This window comes from Pleurodeles waltl, chromosome 4_2 (assembly GCF_031143425.1).
Source record: "Pleurodeles waltl isolate 20211129_DDA chromosome 4_2, aPleWal1.hap1.20221129, whole genome shotgun sequence".
Lineage (NCBI taxonomy): Eukaryota > Metazoa > Chordata > Amphibia > Caudata > Salamandridae > Pleurodeles > Pleurodeles waltl.
Genome location: NC_090443.1, coordinates 45,235,367 through 45,254,021, shown reverse-complemented (window position 1 = coordinate 45,254,021; position 18,655 = coordinate 45,235,367). Strand labels below are relative to the sequence as shown.

The 18,655-nt window shown below is 43.9% G+C and overlaps 1 protein-coding gene across 1 annotated transcript; it reads left to right on the top strand.

Moving 5' to 3' along the window:
- Window positions 1-10,409: 10,409 nt before the first annotated feature.
- Window positions 10,410-18,440, top strand: ZC3H10 (zinc finger CCCH-type containing 10). The gene is made up of 2 exons (XM_069230581.1): window positions 10,410-10,682; window positions 15,177-18,440. Exon 2 carries the CDS (start codon window positions 15,233-15,235, stop codon window positions 16,385-16,387), a length of 1,155 nt encoding a protein of 384 aa, XP_069086682.1. The 5' UTR covers window positions 10,410-10,682; window positions 15,177-15,232; the 3' UTR covers window positions 16,388-18,440.
- The last annotated feature ends 215 nt before the right edge of the window (window positions 18,441-18,655 follow it).

Genomic DNA, 18,655 nt, shown 5'->3' with positions numbered 1-18,655 from the left:
TGCCTGGGCAAGGCATGATTTCACAATCAAGTGAGTCTTTCCTTTGCAGTAAGCCTACTTCAAAGGCCAAAATGGGTATAAGAAGAGGACCCTTTAGACACTTCTTGGGGTGGAGACTCTACCTCATAGACACTTCTGGACAAGAAACCTGCTGGAGAAGAATCCCTAAACCAGACCTGCCAAGAGGAACTGCCTGGCTGCCCAGAGGACTCACTGGGACTGCTTTTCTGACAAGGACTGCTGCCTTGCTGTTGCCCTACTGCCTTGCTTCTCCCTGGCTGTGCTGAGAAGTGCTCTCCAAGGGCTTAGATAAATCTTGCCTCCTGTTCCCTGAAGTCTCAGGACCAAAAAGACTTCACTTCTGCAACTGGACTCCTTGTGCGGTGAACATTCGACGCACAGCCTGCTAAAAACGATGCACAGCCTGCCCCGCAGTGAGAAATTCACGCCACACTGAACCGGGACAACGCATTGTGACTTCGCAAGGACAAGATCGATGGGGCGCCTGCGTTGCGACCGGAACTTCAACGCACGGCCCATTGAATCGACACACAGCCAACCCGGGACAACGCAGCCCGACTTCCAGAGAGGAATCGACGCAGCGCTTGCTGTGCGAGGGAAATTTCCACGCAACGGCCACTGGATCGACGCAGCGCTTGTGACTTCGCTCCGCAAGCCCAGGATTCCACCCACCCTGGGGTGCCAGAAAACCCCGCAACCCGAAGAGGAACCAAGTCTGTGCGCCGGAAATCGACGCAAAGCCTTCCCGTGCGTTAAAAATAACAACGCAAGTCACTGTGCGGAGGGGCGAAACCGACACACACCTCCCCGTTTTCCACGCATCGCCTCCTCTGCGGTCCCTTGCGGAGATTTTTCACGTGAACCAGGCGCTTTGTGCTTGCAAGAGACATTTACTTGTTTTTAAAAGACTTAAGACACTTTATATCACTTTTACAGTGATATCTCAGCATCTACTTATTGCATTTTAATCGTTTTGACCTGCATTTATCCAGATAAATATTATAGATTTTTCTAAACACTGTGTGATGTATTTGTGTGGTGCTATATGGTGTTATTGTATGATTTATTGCACAAATACTTTACACATTGCCTTCTAAGCTAAGCCTTACTGCTCAGTGCCAAGCTACCAGAGGGTGGGAGCAGGATAATTTGGATTGTGTGTGACTTAACCCTGACTAGAATGAGGGTCCTTGCTTGGACAGGGTGTAACCTGACTGCCAACCAAAGAACCTCTTTCTAACACCGACGAAACAGAGAAGTACATTCAGCTGGTAGTGGAGTGATCCAGACCACTAGCCATTTTCCTCGCTGAGATCATTGCGGCCACCACTAGCGATGACTGCCTCCAAATGGCTATCTCTGCCATAGCGTCAGGAAACTGGTACACGCTGAAAAGTAGACCCCCTCCTCAAACCGAGGTTGCACGGTTAACTTTGGATTCCCTGCACAACGTCCATTCTGAACTAGCAGTGTCTCCTGCAGGATGCTTGCCGAGAAGACCTTGTTTAGTGATCCCCAAAGCTTTGCGACAGCGAGTAGTTGATCTTGCTCACCTGGTTCACCAAGGAATTTTTTAGATCAAAGCTCATCTGAGATGCAAGGTGTGGTTCCCTAATCATGATGACTTAGTGGAACGGACTGTACGTCACTGCACACAATGTCAAGCTGCTGGTCCCGCTGAGTCACCAGCGCCAATTCTCATGTAAACCATTCCTCCCATCCCGTGGCACAGAGCCAATGCAGAGTCTGAAAGCCTTCTAGATGGACGACATATGTTGATCGTTCTAGACGATTTCTCTAAATACCGGGAAACTGAAGTCATGGATTTGACCACCGCCAACCAGATAATACCCAGACTGGAGAAGAACATGGCCACTCATGGACTGCTGAAAGAGTTGCAGACTGACAATGCTCTGCCATTCTCAAGCCAGGAGTTTCACAGAATATTTGCAGTCGTGATGTATTCGTCATCAGAAGATCACGCCCCGCTGGCCGCAGTCCAGTGGTCAAGCGGAAAGATTTATGCACATGCTAAACAAAATACTTTGCACCCCCATGGTGAATGGGCAGACCAAGGACTGCACTCTCTCTGATTTCCTGAGGGAGTCCTGTCTAACTTCTCACTCAACACAAGTCAGCTCCAGCTATCTGTGTATAAATCTGACAGTGAGGGATGTCATTACCCAGACTGAAGAACCGTCAGCAACCCTGAACAAGTCTGCTGAAGTTCTAAGCCAGTGCAAGAAATTACATGAATAAATGAATGTCCAAAGTTTGATAAGCGAAACTAAGTTTGATCAAGATTGGTGATCTGGTGTTAGTAAAGCAAAGACATACCTACAGCAAGTTTCTGTTGCTGTTTGAACTTGACCCACGGAGAGTACAGTCAGCAAAAGGGACAATGATAACTGCTCAGAGGGGAGTTAAAACCATCACAAAGGAACATTATTTTTCAAGCCTTATAAGCCGCCAGTGAATGAACAAGAAGGAAATCTAAACAAAAGCCAAGAGAAGGACGAGGGAGTGAGGAGGAAAGCTCATCTTCCCAGTTGATTCGGTGACCGGAGCTGTCTTCAGCAACGGCTGGAAGCAAGATCTAACACCCGAGGGATGACGTTGGTGTGTCATTGGAGCATACCAGTCATTTTCAGTTGACACAATGAGACAGGTTGGAGGAAGAGCTTCCATGTCAAGGGACAGAGAGCTATGATCTGTGGCCTCGCCCGCCGAGATTGTCTCATCTGAAAGACTATTAAAGTGAAGCCTGATTCTGTTTTTGTGTGCTCCCATTTAATTTTCCCCTATGTTCTATCCCTCTAACTTTTTTTCCTTTGTTGAGGGTAAAGGAGGAATGTTATGTTTATCACATGGACAAGCCCATGTCACCACGTAGCTAGAGGGGTGTTCCAAAAGTGGAACCCATGACATAGAGACTCATGGTTAGTTTTGTGAGAGGACGGGCTGTGTAGAACGACGTCGGACCGGACGCAGGCGCCGGGTGGCTCATGTCCGGAGTTTGCCGCGGAGTGCGAGCCGCAACGCAACGCTGCCGCTACTGCTGCTGCGGCGGCGGCGACCTTGGGGGCCGGAGGAGGACTCTCGACGGTGTGTACCCCGGCTGTATCTCGGCTGCATTCCGGCTGGGGGTGAGGGTGACCCCCCTGCTCCTTTCCACCGCAGTGTTGTCGCAGTGTTGTCGTTGTCTCGGCGCGGCGCGGACAAATTGGACAAGTCGGACAGACAAGCCTGTGGACCACTGCTGGAAAAATTACTGGAAGTCCCGAAAGTAATCAAAGACATAATCGAAGCCTGTAAACATAGCCTTAAAAGCACACAGGTGTGCAACTACCAGTTAGGAAAAACAGAATCTAGATTAATTGAAAGGCCAATAGACAGAGAAGATAGAGAAAGGCACTCTGGCCCAGGACGAGAGAATTGCCCAGATGCAAAAAATCAGACAGCTAAGATGGAGAGAACCAACGGAAGTCCTGAACTGGGAATCAAAGCCCCGAATACCGTAGAAAAAAGGACCCCGAGTAAAAGGCCTCAAACAATAGGGAGATGGAAAAACACATGGAAGAAAGCTAGAGGAAAAAAAAAAGCACCAGCAAAAAAGGTTTTAAACATGTTACAACAGATAAGCCCAATAGGAGAAATCAGGAACACAGGTGATGAGACTGCCCAACAACAGCATAGAGATGAAAGCATTAAGTCTGAGAGTCTTGAGAAACCTACTGATAAAGTCTTTAATTTCATAAACAAAAATCCTGGATTATTGTGCGACAAAAGTTGCACTCACCATTTCCATATAAACCGCATACCCATTGGCCCCAGGGGATACCAAGCATCTGGGCACGACTTAGATAAAGGAAGGCGGTCTGGAAAAGATCCTGGAACAAATCATGGGACAAATGAGGCAAACGAGGTAAACGACCCCCTAGTCAATGGACAACCCAAATGGAGCCCAGAAACATCAAAATCAAGTACCGGCATTGATAAGCACCTCCCAGCTATAAAAACTGAACATTCAGTCCAGGTACATCACTTAAATACAGTAGGAGACCACTATGGAAAATGCCAGCAGCCTCCGAATTCCATTACTGAGGGGGCAGAACAAGATAACAGCAAAGGTGAAAGCAGAAGGGCAGAGACCCCAGAGTATATACGAAGCAAACAAAGTATAAGAACAACCATGTGCGTGGACAACATAATAGCCCTGGTTCACGCACCCCGGACAAAGGTAAAACATTGCTCTCAGGTTAGCCCTGGAAATCATAATCTCAGTAACCAGCCTGGGTGGATCACTGATTCGCCTGCTCTAACGCGCCCAGCACTGGACCTAGAAACTAAAGAAACCAAAGGAAAAAGGGACAACTGGCCTCCAAAAAGGCAACCCTATGAAGAACATAGGAACAAAGAGTTGCAATTTGGGAGGGAAAAAGGCCAGGTAGATCGAACATTGACTAGTTGGGCAGTTACCACTCAAGACAGACAAAATGAAAATAACCAACTTCAAGGAAGACGGTCGCAGGGAGGTGGCGGGCACACTGAGATCCGTTCTGAAACAACTAAAGAGCTTGAAGCCATGATCATGTTTATCCCTGAGTATTCCTCAAGAGGAAGTCACGACATCCTGAACAGGTCTAACATCTTACATTTGGTCAACTCCCTGCCAGCCGTACAGAATGTAACAACTAAAGACCTCCTCTCAGTAAGATTCATACCAAAAAAAGAATTAGAGAACGAGGAATTAACAGAAACAGTCTGGGCCTCACCTTGGGTAGTAGAACAGATCCTAAAATGTTCTAACACGATGAAGACCTGGGGAATATCCATTGCTACTCCGCAAAAAGAACCACATCCAACAATATTTCTTGAAAAAGCCTCAAACCAAAATATGATGGGTAGGCAAGAGGTAAAAGGCAATCCTGGTTCGATACTCCAGGGAGCAATTAGCTCTAAACAACAACTCCCTGAACGAATAAATTTGAGTAATATGAGGTTCTGACTGTTGGCCAATTCCCCTAGAAACAGCAGGGGCAATCCCCCACAGTTACAGAATTGCCAAGAGCAACCATTTAGAAGCTCGTAGCAAAAAATGGACGGCTTGAACATAAAAGATAAAATCAGTCCCATATTAAAAATTCTAAGCTGGAACATTGCAGGCTTAAAAAACTAAATGGAATATAAGGACTGGGTCGAATTCATTAAAAAACAAGACATCAGCTGTTTCCAAGAAACTTGGTCTATTCACGCTATTGACCTAGATGGGTTCTCCACTTTCCACTTACCCGCTATCAAGCAAAAAAAAGGAAGACCATCGGGAGGTCTGATTATTTGGATCAGAACTTCACTACTGGGAAACTCCGTAGTAACTCGTGCTGTATTAAGCAAGGGAATCCAGACGCTCGCAGTAAAATACGAGGAGTGGTCACTCGAAATAGTAAATGTGTATTTCCCCCCTATCAGCCGGGCTCAAGTCACGCCAGGGGTGCGGCTCTTTAAAGAACATATCCTAAATAAAAGAACTAAGGGTTGGAGGAACCCAGCACCAGGTCACATGAACAACTGCTCTCCCCAGCCTTGTAAAACCGTTTTACTGATATGTGGTGATTTTAACACTAAACCTCATTCTATCCTCTGGGATGAACAAGTAGTAGAGGAAGACCATGCTTGGAATATCCCAACGCCTCTCATCCAACGTTGTAAAGACTCCAAGAAAGGAGAATTAATCTTTGAAGCATTAATAGAAGGAGGAATCCGCACATTAAACGGGAGAACAAATTCAGACAGAACTTTTAAATCTACCTTTCGAACTGGAAAAAGGCAAAGTATAATCGACTATATGGCAATAAACATCGAAGCCTGGCATTATGTCATCGATATGGAAATAAGGGACAGGATTGAGAGTGATCACGACCCACTGCTAATGGAGATAGTCCATCCGGACACGAACCCAGGGAAGGCTGAGTCTCCATTCAACGGAAATAGCTTAACAATAACTATGAGACCAAATAGGAAAAACATATTAAGGTCAAATGAGGATGAACCTTATATGAGCGCACCTAGTCAAACCTGGCTGTTATCACTTAGCACGTTTTTAAACCTACCAGTTAACGACGCTTTACCCCTCCTGCATAATTTTAATAATCTGCTATTGCAAACAAAAAAGGAAAAGATCAAGCATCTTCAAATCAATCCTAAAATGATGGAGGGCTGGTTCGATGAAGAGTGTTTGAAGCTAAAAAAGACCTTATCACAAGCACTAAAGAACCGGCACTTGAATGACTCCAATGAGCAACATTTTTATGAATGTAGGCAACAGTACAAAAAATTACTGAGATACAAAAGGAAGATATTCCCACATAAACTCTGGAAAACTCTACTGCAGGCAATATCGGCAGGGAACTCCAAAAAGTTTTGGGAGATAGTCAGGTGGGGATGTGAAGGTCCTTCGAAAAACCTAGAACTGAATATCAACCCTCAATTTTGGGTAAAGCATTTTACCGCCTTGTACCAGGAAGTGGCCAAGACGGCATCTGGGATGACCAATAACTCAAACATCCTCACTCAAGGGCTGGTAGGCAGAAATCAAAGATTAAGTAAAGTATTTCCATTTCAAAAGACTTACGCAGTACCTTCAAATCGGCTTGCTAGATTAGTAAACGAAACCCAGAATGTACTAGTCCCTAACGAATTCCCCAGCACAAATTCCATGCAAGTAGCCCATGTTATTCCACGTGCAATGGAGTTAATATCGGAATTCAGTGAAAAAGAGATTAAACAAGTTATTCTCCTCCAAAAGCCGCATAAGGCTGCAGGCCCAGACGGTATCCCTTCAGACGCTTACCGTAACCAGCTAACGTTATGGTTACCTGCTCTAGCCCGTCTATTCAACAGTGTTTGGCACCACGAGGTAATCCCTTCCTCTTGGAAGGAATCAATAATCGTTCCAATTCACAAAAAAGGGCCTCGGGACATGGTGAGCAATTATAGACCTATTTCACTGCTTGATAGTGTTGGAAAGATTTTTGCCAAAATGATTCAGTCGCGTCTCGACCAATGGCTAGAGGACGGAGATTTAATATCAACACACCAAGCTGGTTTTAGGAGAGGCCAAAGTACAACAGATCAACTTTTTAAGCTAAACATGATCTGCGCTAAATACGCCGCCCTTAAAGATTGTCCATTATATCTGGTCTTTGTGGATCTCCAAACAGCCTTTGACAGCGTAAACCGCCAAACACTATGGCAGTTATTGTCGGAAATGGGCATACAGGGAAAAATGTTAAGGCTGTTAATTCTATTGCATACAGGAAATACTGCCAGGGTCAGATATACTACGAGAAATGATTATACGGCAGAAATTCCAATCGAGCGAGGCGTAAAACAAGGCTGCGTTTTGGCCCCAACCTTATTTAATTGTTATATAAATGAAGTAAGTCAAGTCCTGAAGGAACTAAATCTGGATGCGCCAAAACTAGCCAATGAAAGTATACCTATCCTGCTCTTTGCTGATGACGCTGTACTACTGGCAAGAACGGAGATAGCAATGCATCGACTACTTAGGGGTTTCGAATCATTTTGTACCTCAAGGAGCATGGTAATCAATGAGGGGAAAACAAAGTTTATGATTCTTAACCAAAAACAGACGATGCAATCGACCTTTAGGGCAAACAATAAGCCTTTGGCCCGAGTGGCTACTTACGATTACCTGGGCTGCAGACTAGACGAAAAACAGACATGGAAACCACAAATTTATAAAAGTAGCATTTCCTTGGCCCAACAAGCTGGAGCAGTACTCAGATTCACAAAAGCTACAGGCAACCATTCCGTGAGTTCCGCACTGCTCGCATACAAAACAAAAGCAAGAGCCGCAGCACTTTATAGCGCAGAGATCTGGGGATTCAGAAAGACTCCATCAATACAAGTAACCGAGAACAAATTTTTACGCCGATTACTTTGTCTAGGCAACGCCACACCAATGAATGCAATAAGAATTGATCTACAGATGAGAAAGGTCGAGGACTACATTGCTCTGGCTCCAGTAAGATACTGGATCCGTATTTGGTCAAAAGAGGCTCTCAAACCATATAGCGACGTACTTAAGGACATCATGAAGCTACAAAGCCATCGGAAATTGCCCTGGTTCAAACATATCTCAACTATCCTGGCTGCTATCGGCCAGGAAGACCTCTGGCTCCATCCAGAAAAAATCGGAAGGCCTAGTCTAGCTGTCATAAAAAAGGCATATTGGGAGCAAAAGACTGAGACTATGTGCGAGTCATTTAGCCCTTTATTTAAGCGGTATATTTTGTTTAACCAAGAGCTTAAACCAGCAATATTCATAGACAGTATTTATCCGGAGGAAAAAAGGTCTCTCTACTTTAAATTCCGTATGGGCACACTACCTGTGACGGCGGTGGCCAACAGATGGCAACCCGCTCCTCTGGGTAGATTAGAATGTTGTCCATGTCTTCATGGTGGCCCGGAAACATTTTCCTACTTCCTTCTATTATGTCACTTTACGCTTAAACTCCGCAAATTGTACCTACGTCCACTTTTCAGATCCCACGGAGTTAGGAAGTGCAAGGAGGCGGAAGCGCTATGTATGTGATCAGACGAGAAATACATTGTGACAAAGGTCTCAACTTATATCTTGGAAGCATGGAAATTACGTTCATCAATGCACCCATAGTTGGCATAAGCATAACAGCCTATGTTATCCCGTAGCTATCTAGCTTGGGAAATTGGTGCAGGGTGGTGTAAAACTGGGTTAGGCCTCGGGCTTCTATTAAATGGTTGGCAGGTACTGTAAGGTCCCAAATGATTTGTCCCAGAACAAGATATTTAAATATTAGATTTATAATGTTTTTCTAGAATAAGTTAAGTTTTTATGTAAATCATGGCTATATATTAGGTTTTACGATAATGTATGGCAAATCGGATACATCTCGGCACATGTTAAATCAAAAACTCAAGCACAGTTTCCCTTTTTATTGAGATGTTTTATTTAATGTGATTTTTATCGAGTGTGATGGATTGATATTTATTGTGTGATTATTGTTAAGGCCGGATAGGCTAACAACAATTAAATAAATGGTAAATGGTTAGTTTGTATGACGCCATGACTAGAAAGCAATAAAGGTGCCTGAGTTTCTAACTTCATGGCTTGTTAAACAACAACTGCAGACTTGGTCTCCTCTATACTGCTGCCTTGCCACGCTGTGCTTATCCCCTGCACTACAAAACACTTCACCACCCACTACCACACAAGGCATTCACTCAGCTGTCAGCACTGCATTTTCTTTTGACGATATTTTTACAAGTGTGTACCTCCTTCTTACACCTGTGCACAGTCATCATAGTGACTGGAATACATGAGCTTTGCTCTGTGCGCTCTTCTGGAGGGGAGGGGGGGCTGTAGGCAGTGATTGGACGTGCAAGTATTCTGAACACCTTTATGACCCAGTCAGGCACTTTGAGAAACTTGCACTTCTGCCAGCCTCAATTCCAGAGCTATCAATTGTAGATCCTTATTAACACATGGAGCCGGTTCTGTTCAATGTATGCACTTTACAAAGTGTAACATGCTAAATGAAAAACATATACAGAAACACAACATCCTGGCAATAGGTAACACTCTTCGGAAAGAGAAGACTAAGTAAAACATGTGAAATATAAACAGGAACGAAATTGCTGACAGAATACCTTAATATTTGTTACATTCATTGTTCCTAAATTAGTGTTTTGCCATTGAAGTTAAAGACATAAATATAGGACCTGAAAGGGGCCCATATCAATGTCCTTTATTTTACACTTTATTGTTCGCCTATTTAAAGGTGGCATAGGAGAGCTAAGTGTCTTTGCTTGAATGTAGGGAGGTTCTCTGAGAAGGGTTCAAAGTTTCTCGAACCATGTTGAGCAGCAAAGATGTGTAATTGTCCAGTTAAGTAAGCGGGAGAAGATTCATGTTTGGGATGTGTGGCGATGCAAGCAGTTGTGTGGCTAAATGCTTCACAATATTAAGTATTTCCATCATAGAAAGGATAGAGCAGGTGAGTGAAGAAACGTGAATGGAGGGGTGAGATATGAAGGGGAAGGCAGAGGAAGACCAGAAGGGGGTGTTCATAGAAAAAGGGATGGTGGTAGGTTAGGACCGTTTTACGATCCATTTTCAAAAACAAACTACAATGCAAAGAACACAGGGCTCGCCTTTCAAATATGAGCCTAGGAAGTATCTACTGTTCCCTCACCGGAAACAAAGAGTGTGTTCTAGCTCGAAATGCCAACTCGTTAGCATCGCACTTGGTGGGGTGGAACTCAATTACGTCATTATGTTGTAAGAGAGGTGATTGGTTAGTATCTGCCCCCGCTGCCGGATAGAAGGTTCACGGCGGAAGTGGCGCAGTCTGCAGAAGCTGTGTCTCGGCGTGTTGTTCGCTCGTAGGACGAAGCTACCCTCGTTGGTCTATGCGGATAGAGAACGTCAGTTTGGGTCGCTAGCATCTCCGGAACCGCAGAAGCGCGCCCGAGGCAGAGAGGGAAGTGCACCCGGGCCTTGCAGCGAGCGAAGCGACAGCGCAGAGGCAAAAAGCTGCAGCGAGGAGCGCGGAGGCAGACAATCGCAGCACTAGGCCGCGCAGCGGGGTATTTTGCAGGTCAGTGCCCCTTCTAGGGTGGAGGGTAGGGTTATTGTTTGCATTAAGAACCGCGGGCTGTCGTGGGGCCTCGTAGGGTTAGAAATGGCTGACATGCCTTTCCCGGCTACCATCTCACAGCTCCATAGATCTATGGCTGGCCTTCCCATACCATTATGGATGCTACGATTATACAAACTGGTGGCCATCACAGTTCCTGTACGTAACGCGGCGGCCATTTCGGCTAGGTCGCGCTGGCTTTTCCCAGCGAGCGGAGGCCATCTTGGGGCTGGGCTACTCTTTAGTGTGATGGTTAGTGAAGGGGTTTCACGCGTTTAGTCCGTCTTCTAAGTTTTAGTTGGCACAGTGTCCCCCCTATGCGCTAAGTCCTTTCTTTTGAAATAGTATGAAATGGCAACTTGTTCAGCGGAACAAAGTTTAGTGAGAGGCATGGAATGGTGCAGACTTTTATACTGCCTTCTGGTTGTAGCAAAGTGTGGATTAGTAATTTATCTCGCTTCTTGGCATGCGCGCGTCACAAATGACATGGTGATATATCCTTCTCTGTATCCCCTTCATTGGTAGGTTAGTTAGATGGATGCAGACATTTCAACCCCTTTCTGACCCTTCCCACGGCGTATAGCTGTTTTGATTTCCATAACTTAATATTGCACAGGCGCGGTGCCGGGTGCTGTACTACCATCATTTGCACAATTCTTCTGTCGTCTTTAAGTTTGCGATTTTTTTTTTTTTAATTCTTTTTAATAATGCTTTGTGTCGCCCTCTTACACATTTGAAGTTGGTGTTGTGTTTGGTGAGGTGACCTGCAGTTGGAAGGCCTTGACTTAAGGAATGCGCTTTATACTGAGCAGGGCCACCAGGCAAGTTACTTTCCCTGCCTGGTCCATCATGACTACTTTAGTTGAAATTCTCAAATGTCCCTGTATTGGGTGGCCCCAGCACCCAAATGCCCTTTTTCTAACACACGGCCTTTTTGGGGGTCAGGCGTGACTGTTAAATTTTAAAAGCATTTAAGTGAACGAGTTGGAAGGAATAATAACATAAGCAAAAAATAAGCTATGTGCTTATTATGGTTCAGACCATTGACTTGTTGTTTTTCGCTTTATTCACTTTTACTTTTTATTTCTATGCCCACTTGTTTTTAGGCACTATCAGATTATGTCACTGTCCATCTTCAGTTTCTTATTGCTGCCCCATCCCTGCCTCTTTAGGTGGGAGCCTACCAGACTGGTTTGGTAAAGACATCTTGGGGACTTTCAGAAAGCTGGCCTAGGCACCTATTCCTCCCATTGCTTTGTAGTTTGTAACTCACATTGGCTGGCTTTATTTGCTTCAGGCTGTCAGGGTTGAGTTTGTGCCTTCCGTTGGCCCAAATATTGTTCACTATATTCTTCCACAAACTGGCTTTCTGTAAACGCATTTCAGTCTTGTTCTTGACACATTTGCTGTGGATTCAAAAGCAGGTCATATGTCAAACTCTCGTACCCCAAGAGCTTGGTGTTTACTTTTCTTTCTCTGACTTGAAAGAGTCTGTGACAATCATGAGTATCTATAGAAGAGGGTGTCACTTTTTTTTTTTCTTCTTCTCCCCAGCACCCAACTAAACGTACTGTGCTGATGTTTCAGAATTAGTACAAATGAAGAACATTTTTTTTTTTTTGTAATTCTTAAGTATGGGGGAGAACAAATATGCCCATACAATCAAAACATACCAGTACACTAGATGATGACATTGGCACATGTTATCATTCGTGTGTAGTAAAACTGTATTTTGGTGCAAATGTAATGGTCACTTCAATTGAAAATGTGTTCTCTGTAATGGCTGAGGGCTACCGCACCATGTATAAGTCACACTACACCACTCTGCCACTTCACTATAAGACACACCGTTCTACCCCAATCTACGCCACTCATTCCACACAGCTCTACTCCAATCTGTCCTTTTCTAGGGTAGCCTCACCTACCCCTGCCCACTATGTTCTACTCCACTCTGCCCCTATCTACTTAGCTCCACTCTAATCTACCAGGGTCAAATCTACACTACTCCAAACTTGGTTGCAATCTATCCAACTCATCTCGGTCTACCCCACTCCACCGCATTCTACCCCACTTCACTCAAATCTATTCCAATTCACTCCACCCTAATCTACCCCAGTACACTCTTCTCCCATTCTCACTCCACTCCAGCACCACTACATTTCATTCTACCCTCCTCCACTTCAGTCTACCACATGCCAGCCAAATCTACCTACTCTCCCCAAACTACTTCAGTATATCCCACTCCATTTTGTCCCAATGTACCACACTAATTTACCCAACTCCCCTACTCCAATCTTCCCAAATACCTCTATATTCTGCCCCTGTTCCACTCTACCCCATCCCACTAACTTTTAGCCATGCTGAACATTAGTCACGCTTGTGTTCGTAATCGCTGAAACACATTGACAAAGACAATAACTTGCCTATGAGACCTATTGGCTTTGCCAGTGCTTGTTACTTGGCTGCAGTGGCGTATTGCATTGTGCGTGTCGGTAATTCATTCTTGCGCCGCAGATTGAGTTCATTTTTTGAATTTTTTTTTTTTCGTCTTTTTAATTCTGGATTTTAGTGCGCCGTGCCAACAAAATATTGCCCACATCTGTATTTCCTGTCCTGTGAGTTTAGCCGTGCTAACTGCCTTGTTGCATAACGGACTGGCGCGTTGACTTAATATTTCTCCGTGCATATAGTTAGACATTAGGAACCATTTGCCTTACGTGACTGTTCTTGTGTATTTTGAGGTTGGCATAGCACTGGTGTACCATGCGATTATAATCAGTAGGCCTGAATCTGAGTTTTCTGGTTATTAGCGTTTGCATGAAAATAAATCCGTTATCGATCTGTCATCGTGTAGGACGAGTTTTAAATAAAAGTGAATAAGATGTCAAATCTAATTGTGCAAGTCGAAGAGTTAAGTTTGTCTATCCACTTGATCACGTTTCTCATCATAAAGGCTGCTTCTTTTAAAGTCTTGTAACAGAACTTTGGAAACAAAGCAGGATACTTATAATAGGGGATAAAACCTGCTTGCAAAGTTAATTATAGGTATTAAATCCCACCCATAATGTTAGTAGTACAAGGCATTGATTAGCTTCCATCATTTTATCGGAGTGCCTTCGACATTCTAAGGTAGTTTCCTACTGGTGGCCATATAATCTTGGTTCCCTAAATGCGTAAAGGACCCTTGTTATATATCAGTAGACGCCAAACATCAGGTTTTTCTTTAGTAAATATCCAGGCACGTTTGTTTTGCCTCTCACCATGCCGCATTGTTCTGCCAATTAACCGTGTTCTCTTGGTTCGATTTTTTTTTCTTTCTTTTTTTCTTCCCCCACTACCAAATGGAGAATGAATTAACGTTCATCGTAGGCCACCTCTCGAGTCCACTAGTCATTTTTGCTGCTAAAATAAACAGGGGGCAATTCATTTTACTTTGTGATACTTTCCAGAGTCAGATCATGACTTTCCGAATGGTCTTGGGTTTTGTTTGGCAGACCAGGGTTTAAAAAAGTTTATGGGGGGAGTAATGTCGTTGGGATGCAAGAATGTGCCTCATGTGTTTGAAGGGAAAAGCTGGGTGACTGTACCAGGCCGTTGACGTATGTCCCTATTCAGTCCCTATGCCGCATCAATTTATGGGTTCCCTTGTAGCAAGATGCGAGTCTGTTGCAAATGTCCTGCTGTCTCATTTTAGCTTGCTTGATCAGTCGTTATTGCATTGGTATGGTAGGTTTAACTTGAGAGGAACATTTTTTTAAATATCCAATGTACTATTCAATTTGTAAATTGGTGCCATGTCCTATCCTAGATTGGTTTCTATAGCTCACAGGATGTAAGCCTCCGTGAGCTTTGCTGTGATTCCCAAGACATTACAAGGATTCAGCGATGAAACGATAATGCTAGAGTATAAACTGCTACGTTTCAGGGTGTAGAATACTTCATATCGTATGAAAAATGATGCATCTTGATTGCTAATTTGCCCTGTTAAGTTAATGTGAAGATCCTTCGATTCATAGCCACGCTTATTTCAGTACCACTAAATAACTGCGAGGTAATTTATTAATGCGAAAGATACCCGAGCAACATTTAAAGTCACTTGTACTAAATATCAATATAAATTATTTCTTAAATATATGTACATAAATAAATGCTAGCTATTGCCTTTTGAAAGTCTTCAGTATTATAATTTACAACCACTTAAACTGTGATATTTGCCAGGTGTCTGAAGGACTATTTTGGATTCGCAAAATACATTAGTCGCCCAACGGCACCTGGTCATCAAGTAAAGCTACGACGGTGATTAGCCTGTTAGAAGCTTTTAAACGTGCATTTAATTGTTTTAATGTTGTGTTCCACCTGACGTGATAAGACTATTCCTTCTAAATCTTGTTGCCTTGAATACCTTCTGATGCTATTTCTGTGTTTTTAATAGTTAAATGGTGTTCTCTCTTGCAGCTGTTGGCAGAGCGCTTCTTTTTCCCGTGCTGCGCAGATATTAAGCGTGGGGGGAAATGGCAGACAGGGATATCAGTGCAAGCGCCAGTGAGGAAGCATCAGCAGCCAGCACTGAGGACGTCTGCAGAGATTTCCTGCGCAATGTTTGCAGGCGAGGCAAAGCCTGTCGCTTCCGCCACCCCGAGAACGCTGATACATCCGCTGGCATGAGCGCGCGCAAGACCGATTACCTTTTCTGCCATGATTTTCAAAACAAGGAGTGCGTGCGCATCAATTGTAGGTTTCTTCACGGCAGCCGGGAGGACGAAGAATACTATAGAAAATGTGGCGAGCTGCCTCCTCATTTGAGCCAGAATTTTGGCATGGGGATGGGGGTCCCTTCGACCGACCTCTCCAATGCCGAGGTACCAGTGTGCATGGACTCTCTGAAGGGAAACTGTAAGCGAGGGGCCATGTGCAAGTTTCGTCATATCCAGCGAGAATATAATGAGTATGAATATCAGTATGACCCTAGAAGCATGGAGCATATGCCCATGACCCCTGCCATTTCTACAGCTGTGCGCCGCTATGATGGTTATGATATGTACAATGGCATGTACCAAGCCGACCCCTACGAAGATCACAACTCTGTTCTAAAGAGAAGGCGAGTGGAGGGCATGCATTACCCAACCTATGATTTCAGCGCCACTCCTGTGCGCAGTGTAGAGCACCGCATGCTTGAAGAGGAGGTGGTGACACTGCGCAGGCGTGTTGAGGAGCTGAAGAAACAGGTCTCCAATCTGGCAGCTGCTAACGAGGTGCTGCTAGAGCAGAATGCCCAATTTCGCAATCAGGCAATGAGCTCTAGTGCTGCCATCACTGAGCAGGCAATGGTGCCCAGTGTGTGCCCTGTCACTAATTACAATCACAGCATTGCTCAAACTCACACCACCCTCAGTAGCCATGCCATGCAGCCACGATTGGTCTCCCAGCATGACCTTATGGCTTCATCTGGGGCACAGTCGGGCCAGGCCACTGCAGCTGGCCAGATGAACCCAGACATCACACCACTGTCGGCAGCCCTAGCTCAGACCATTGCCCAGGGCATGGCTCCACCGGTGTCTGTGGCCACTGTGGTTTCAATGCCACAGCCAATGGCCCCAGGCACTGCACCAATGGCAAGCTATCCCATTGCATCGCAGAGCATGCGCATTACAGCCATGCCACACTAATTCCAAGTACTAATACAGATTCCCAATTTCAGTAAATAGGTCGTCTTTTGTTTGTACAGTTCACAATCTCCACGTGCTAGAACCTTTCCAAAGCAGCACATTTTGACCTACGTAGGTGGGAGCATGTATAGCATTAGGCTTTAAATTAATTATGCAGGTCACTACAGGGAAAATCTTGTGCATTGGGATTCCCAAATTTGTTATTTCATGTAGGAATGTGTTATCTGGTACCCCTCTAACATTGATGCAGTATGAGAAAACATGCCAGTCGATCAATGAGCGCAGGACATTATTTGCTCTTGGTGTGGAAGTGCTTTCCCTTGCTGTGTGCTGGCCTGTTTTGTGTAGTTTGATGTTCAGACCATCACAGTAGCTCTTCAGACAAGTCCACATTAAATGCATGCTATTCAAAGTCCATTTTGTTTCATGCTCTTGTACTTGCGCAATACTTTTACTGGTAAATCAATGGGAGTAATTCTGTAAACTAAAATATACTTAATCTAGTATGTGTCTTGTGTGGGAGTTGGATATCGAACCAACTCTCATTGTTTTAATTAGGTGGCCATGGCCTGCAGGAACAATTCAGATGTTATGTACTCACCTCAAACACCCTACTTGTCATTACAGAGGTTCTTGTGGTTGACTTCTCAAGCATGAGACTGCCATTGTTTATTTTTTGTTTCTTTTCATCAATGTATTTTGAATGTAGGTTTAGGAAATCAAGCAATGTTTTGTTAACTTCTATTTGTGGGGCTGTAGAAGATTCTAGCTCGTAGTTGAACTGGTGTTTAAAAATAAAAAAAAATGTATTAACTGTGACTATAATTTTGAAAGGGTATGTGAGACCTGTATGGTTTTAGAAGGTATATGCAAAGTAAGACGCTTGATGCAATGCTGCAGCGATGTACCACCATCTTGATTTTCTTTGCTGTTGGTCTATAACCTGGGTCATGGACCATGAAGGTGTGAGTTCTACCCAGTTGCTGCTACTCCCTGAGATTTTTTTTTTTTTTTATGTCTGAGAATCATCAATGGCCTACTAGACACCCACAAATAAGAGAGTAATTGTTGGCAGTACCTTTCTAATGCCACAGTCTTAGGGCTGCCCTATGCTTTCTGTGTCTTAACTCGGAGATAGATATATATATATATATATATATATATATATATATATATATATATATATATATTTTTTTTTGGCCTCTTCTTATGCTTTACTAGTTTCCTTTGAGCAAGATTTTCAGCATGTTTATTTAGCTGTGCAGCTGTAATGGGCCTAGTCACAAATCTCCCATCCTTCCTTGAGAAAGGAACTTAAAACAGGCCATTTCTAGTATGATCAATCTTGTTAAGACCTATTTTGAAAGATACATGGACTCCTATCCTTCTCAGATCTTCTTACTTGTTCAATTGCCCAATTAGGGAGAGTTTGAAGTTTCCATGGAACAGCAAGCTTCTGCTTCGCGCCCCCCTCATACTAATCTGCATCTGGTTTGACTTGATTGCCGGTGAGATGTTTTGCAAATTCGAACACCCCCCCCAAATCGATTTTGATTGGATTGACTGGCACGTGGTGTCAACTTCAGCTGCTCACACGTTTGCTTTGCATTTGCACTGTTGATAACGGACATAAACCAAAAAGTACATTCTAATGCAGCACAGTATGCCAAGACTTACAGCGGTAGATGGTCATGGTGGTGGTGCAAGGGGTCTGAGTTTGAAGAGGTTTGCTCTTTCACACTTGATTAACATACCCTCTGTAATACTGAAAATTTATGTAGGAGGATTAATAACATTAATAAACTGTTCTTTTGTAAAACAATTTACATTTCCTTCTGTCATGCCAGTTTCTAAACTTTTTCTTTCATTGTAGGCTTGACCTTCCACCGTTCGCAGCGTTTAGTATCTTCAGTTCTTCAAGTTGCCTTTTTTCCTTGATTGTGTAATTCATTGATTTCAACGTGTATTTCTACAAACACTTTGGTTATGTTTTTTTTTAACCTAGAACAGATGTGTTGATTTTTCTCTTCACTATTAAACATGTAACATCTAAGATGAGTTCTTGTCTTCATTGTACTATTGTTGGCTTTTTATGTGGGGCCAAGTACCGACAGTTCTAACTTTTAAGGCTTTTGTACAACAGACCATCTTTCTTGTCAAGATTCACTGATGCCGCCAGGTACAGATCTAGGCAGTTCATACAGCCCTCTCGTTGAACAAGTACATCATGGACAGCAGCAAAGCAAGCCCCTCTTCCAAAGCACATGC